A 6,000-nucleotide genomic window follows, 5' to 3' on the forward strand; every position below is an offset into this window, starting at 1 on the left:
TCTAGAGTTGAAGGACTAAATTGTATTATAGTTTGAAAGAGAGAGTAAACACAAAAACGGCCAATAGTTAGGGAACGAAAAACATATTCAACCCAATAATCAATTATGTATAGAGCATAAAAGATGAAAACATCAACCATATGTATAGAACGGACTTCCGATTTTTTTTTATATATTTTATACCTTTCGAACTATAGTTTTGTTCTTTATTTTTACGTGGATTTGTTTTTTAAATATCAACAACTAAAAATAACTTTATATCACAATACAAAATATGTACTGAATTTTAATACACAGTGGAAAATAAGTCAATAATCTTTGTCAAACCAGAACATTGGATTTGCATTAAAATACTTAACCCCCTCATATTATTTTAAAAAAATCCGTGTTTTTTTTTATCTAATCTAATAGAAATAGAATTAATTAAAAATTTTAAAATTAAATTCAAAGTAATATACACACATTATACATGGTATATGTCGCAATTATTAAAAAGAAAATATGAATATATAAATAAATAAACATAACCTAAAAATATAAATATTACTAAAATATTTTTTAAAATATGCAGTTTATTCAAAAAGTAAAAGGTTAATACCATGACTAAATTTGTTTATTCAATAATGTTGACCATAGAACACTGAAATTTAGGGGGCAAAACAATTTCAGTACGATATTCTTTTTATAGATACCAAAAGATTATTTAATCCTTAAATTATTATGAATACAAATGTTTATATCCTTCTTCATTTATATACTTCAAATAATGAAGACATTATTTTCCAAAAGAAAAAAAATTATCTAGATAGCCTAAAAATCAATAGCTATGCCTATAAAATTAAAAGATAAAAAAATAAAAATAAAAAATGAAATATTTTAAAGAACACAATATATATATATATATATATATATATATATATATATATATATATATATATATATACACTTTATACATTTATTTTAGGACATCAATATCACATGTGTAAAAAAAAATAGACTTTTTCTTTTCTTTCCTTACAAAATTGCTAATTCCTCTAACTGTTTCAGTATTAATCTACTGACTAACTTTTATTTATCTATTTTTCTTTCATTTTTTGTGACATTTTTTTCACTTATATATACACAATCAATTTTCTATTCTGCCACTGTGAGGTCTCTCCATTTCTTTCTTTCTAGAATCTAACTACAAAATCTAACTCCAAATCATAATGGTGGCCACTGATCCAGTTAGAGTTCTTGTCACTGGAGCTGCTGGTAATTTCAAAACCACTTTTCTTACTTGAAAAGAATCTATTATTTGCTGGTTTGCCATCTAAGAAATATGTGACATGTGAAAATATTATAATGTTTATCTTATGGATCAAACTTTGAAAAATGTTCTTTTCTTTGCTGCTAAGGTGATGATGATTGATTCTGTTGCACTTTCATTTCTTGTGGACTCAGTTATGGTATATATGATTGTCTTGCTACATAGGAATGTCACATGTGCATGTATTCTTCACTTTTAAATTTATGTTACATTGTATATAAGGGTAATGAAAGAGATTGTGTTTGTGCCCCTTGGATTGGACATTAACACAAACACAAAACGATCATGGCAATGGAAATGTTAGCATGGGACACTCAGGATTATACATTTCTTAAGAAAATTCTTCTTGTTTTGCTTTGTGTTATTTTGTTTTGGAAGATTGTCAGATACATGTTTGGTCTTCTCAAGGAAGAGAAGGAACCGATAACAGTATTGGTCACTGGTGCTGCAGGCATGATTGATTTAGTCTTCTCATTTCTCAAATTTTTCTTTGATGTGTTTTCTATCTGCATATCTTTGACAGAGTTTTAGGCAGTATTTGTGATCAAGGATTAACTCGTTCTTTGATATTCTGGGAAACTGAAGATGAATGTGATTTATATGATCATAACTACTGTCACAAATATTGATTTAGTGGTTGGAATTGTAATGACAACCCCTTTTTAAAACCCTTATTTTAGCATTGTCATTTCAATAACAGGGCAAATTGGATATGCACTTGTTCCAATGATTGCAAGAGGGGCAATGCTGGGCCCAGATCAGCCTGTGATTCTGCACATGCTTGACATTGAACCAGCAGCAGAGGCCTTGAAAGGGGTGAAGATGGAGCTGGTTGATGCTGCTTTTCCACTTCTTAAAGGCATGTTTTCAAAGTTAATGCTAACCTAAGCACAATTCTTACATTATAGTCTGTTTTAAAACATTTGACAGGAATTAGAAGCAAACATTTATATATCACTTTAAAAAGTGTATGAAACTATATCTCTATAGCAGATGATAGAATAATTCTTTCTCGTTAGTACCAGTACCTTTTTAATCACCACAAATATATTTGGCCCTTTTAACATGATGAGTTTTCTTCTGTGACATCTCATAGTATTGGTTTTGCTTATAAATGCAATAGGTGTTGTCGCTACTACTGATGTTGTTGAAGCTTGCAAGAATGTGAACATTGCTGTGATGGTGGGTGGATTCCCCCGGAAGGAAGGAATGGAAAGAAAAGATGTGATGTCTAAAAATGTGTCAATTTACAAGGCTCAAGCTTCAGCACTGGAGCAAAATGCTGCAGCAGATTGTAAGGTAAGATAGAAAGAAACCACTTTCTCACCCTCTTTGGAGTTTAATTTTGAAAATTTTGGTTGGCATCGTGGCGTTGCTTCATTCTTGGATGAATGTGTGACATTCATAACATAGCAATCACTCACCCCCATTTTTTTACTTGGTCTTCATCTCTTCTTCTGAGTTTTTGGTATTTTCATATTTTGACATTATAGCATACATGAGAACAAACTCCAAATTGATGTGATAAATCTTTGCATGAATGATGAAATGAACATCCTTTTCGAGATTATTGTCATCACTATTGGTTCTTGTACAACTTTCTGTTATAACAATATTAATCTGACACTTCTGGTTTCTTGAATGAATGAGCCAGCTTCCTGAATATCAATCAACAGTAGTGTGTGTTCAGATGAACTATTTTCGGATGTTTTTACTGTAAAACAAGTTAGTGGTAGAATTTAGTAGAGAATGTTTTATCTAATAAAAAAAGCTACTCAAAATTGGTAATCACTGTTGTTGATGCAGGTGCTGGTGGTTGCCAATCCAGCAAACACGAATGCTCTCATTTTGAAAGAGTTTGCTCCTTCAATCCCTGAGAAAAACATCACCTGTCTTACAAGGCTTGATCACAACAGAGCCTTAGGCCAAATCTCTGAGAGACTCAATGTTCATGTCAGTGATGTAAAAAATGTCATCATTTGGGGCAATCACTCCTCAACCCAATATCCAGATGTCAACCATGCCACTGTCACTGCCAATGGAGCACAGAAGCCAGTCAGAGAATTAGTTGCTGATGATAACTGGTACCTCACTTTCAAAACCTCTCAGTCTAACTCCCTTTGGTTTTGATTTACTTGTGTCAATTTGAGTTTCATATACATAGATGCTACATTATGTCATTAGCATGTTTGAGTTATAACTCAACACACTTAATACATATGACAAGCATAAAATTCTAACAAGATAGAATATAATATCATATTAAAATATAGACAGTAAGATTTCAGATATATTATTGAAATGAAACTTCAATTTGGATAAGAAAAGAAACATATACATCAAAGTTTCTGCAACTTTGTTGTGTGATCTGGTATCTATCATTCCATAGACATGTCCTTCCTTTCATTAAGAAAGTGATTTTGTTTATGATTTGTGTAGGCTAAACAGTGAGTTCATCACCACTGTTCAGCAACGTGGAGCTGCCATTATTAAAGCCAGAAAGCTGTCTAGTGCATTATCAGCAGCAAGTGCTGCCTGTGATCACATCCGTGACTGGGTTCTAGGAACTCCTAAGGTTGGTTCTTTTGTATCTTTAGTAGAATTTCACCCTATTGCAACTGTTACAACATCTTTAGATGCATGTGTTATAAAACCTTAATTTTGATCTTTAGTGATCAATCCCATAATTATCACTCATTTTCTCATCTTTCTTGAGTGTGACGTTAATATCTTCTTCCAAACTGAATATCAGAATGATCTCTCTCATCGCTTTTGTTGCATTTGTATTGATTTCAGGAATCATGGGTATCAATGGGAGTGTATTCTGATGGATCTTATGGTGTTCAACCTGGCCTCATATACTCTTTCCCTGTTACTTGTGAGAAAGGAGATTGGACCATTGTTCAAGGTACATTTTCTTCTTCTTCTTCTTCTTCTCTGTGTTCTTTCAAGCCTATGGATTCAGAGAACTTCTCATTGTATCAACCTAACACAACAAACTTACGTTATGTAAACTGTTTCTGCAAAAAATGATCAATGACACACTATTTTGAATACCCTTTTGCCAAAGGATTAAAATTTGTGAAAAAGTTAGAATGTTAGTGATTATTTCATGGTTTATTTGATGATGTCAATGATGTTTTTGGCAGGTCTGAAGATTGATGAGTTCTCAAGGGATAAGATGGACAAAACGGCACAAGAGCTGGTTGAGGAGAAGGAATTGGCCAAATCATGCCTTAATTGATTACAAATCTTTTCTAGAAATTGCTAATCAATAATTGTAGCTGTTTCCTGAACCCAGAAGAACAACTGATAGACCAAAAATTGGGTTGAGATTAGTTTATTTTTTTAAATTTTATTGCATGGTTGTTTAGGAAATTTAGTCCTTCAAACAATTACATTGTGTTAGTTTATCCTTGTTTCACTTTTAATTATTTAAAATACAAAGAAAAACAAGTTCATTGGCACCCATTTTCTCATATACTTTTTATTTGGTGAAGTTCATCACATCTACTGAAGTGTTGAATCCAGTTTCATTCTTTATTTAATAGATTAGAGTACCTTTTATATGATTTTTTTTTTCATATTTGAAATAAAAAAAATTAGAAAATGAACAGTTAAAATGCAGTTTTTTTGTTTTTTTTAAAAGTTATGTAATTTCTTTAAATAGTCATTTTCTTTATTATTGATGTTGTTATTATATAACTTTTAATCTAAGTAATGTGTGTAGATTGTATTTACTAAATTTACTCTTCTCTCTTTTTCTTTTACACAATGAAAATGATTACTATTAAAATATTAAAACAATAAATAAAGTAAAGTTGTTTTTTTTCTTTTTACATTTTTGATAATTATTTTAATATATTTTAGCTTGAATTCACATTTTTAAAAATTTATCTTTTAAATTTAGTCATTTTTAAAAAAGTATTTTATAAATATATCAGTCAAATCATTTAAAATTTCTTATAATTTTTTTCCTCATTTCTTTATATTTTTCATCATCTTTTTTTTAATCCAAAAAATCTTACCTCTCACCTTTTTTTCTCTCTTTATTCATATTTACTGTTTTCTTTTTGTAACACAAACTTTGCATTTGTACGTTCCTATTATTAATCTTTAATATTTTAAATTAAAATATTTTGACTTCAATTTAATTCAAATATCATTAGATGTAATAATTTGTTTATATGCTAATATAAATATTATTAAATATGACTAACCAGTCAATCAATACAACAAATAATTTTGAAATAATATATATATATATATATATATATATATATATATATATATATATATATTAATAATGTGTAGGATAATTCAGATTTAAGAATGCATTGCTATTATATAGAAATAAAACTATTCAATTGAGTTTTTATACATTAATTTATAGTATCTACATTTTATATTGAATATCTCCAATAAATTATTAAAAATGCATCATTAATTAGACAAATTGTTGTGTTGAATAAAAGAAAATTACGTATTAAAACTACTATATAATGATCACGATCATTAAATATAATAGTTTATTGTCTTTTATTTTAATAATAGTGGCTTTGTAATTGAAAACTTATGGAATAAAATCCAAAAATATTCCGAAATTGTGAGAAAACGTGAAAAGGCCATCTTCTTGCTAATTTAGAATAGTATAATTTAACATAATAATTTGACTATGATTTATTTATTAA

General features: G+C 29.0%; 1 protein-coding gene across 2 annotated transcripts; it reads left to right on the top strand.

Annotated features, from left to right (window-relative positions):
* The first annotated feature begins 1,147 nt into the window (after positions 1–1,147).
* On the top strand, positions 1,148–4,776 carry LOC106773703 (malate dehydrogenase, cytoplasmic). Of its 2 annotated transcripts, none has more exons than XM_022786422.1 (7): positions 1,148–1,254; positions 2,010–2,168; positions 2,433–2,608; positions 3,116–3,393; positions 3,749–3,884; positions 4,106–4,217; positions 4,459–4,776. In XM_022786422.1, the coding sequence occupies exons 1-7, from the start codon at positions 1,209–1,211 to the stop codon at positions 4,551–4,553; spliced, it is 1,002 nt and encodes a 333-aa protein (XP_022642143.1). In that variant the 5' UTR covers positions 1,148–1,208; the 3' UTR covers positions 4,554–4,776. The 2 variants fall into 2 exon arrangements, with proteins under 2 accessions (XP_022642143.1, XP_014515928.1); XM_014660442.2 differs by lacking the exon at positions 1,148–1,254 and adding an exon at positions 1,533–1,760.
* Positions 4,777–6,000: the final 1,224 nt, after the last annotated feature.

This window comes from Vigna radiata, chromosome 9 (assembly GCF_000741045.1).
Source record: "Vigna radiata var. radiata cultivar VC1973A chromosome 9, Vradiata_ver6, whole genome shotgun sequence".
Classification (NCBI taxonomy): domain Eukaryota; kingdom Viridiplantae; phylum Streptophyta; class Magnoliopsida; order Fabales; family Fabaceae; genus Vigna; species Vigna radiata.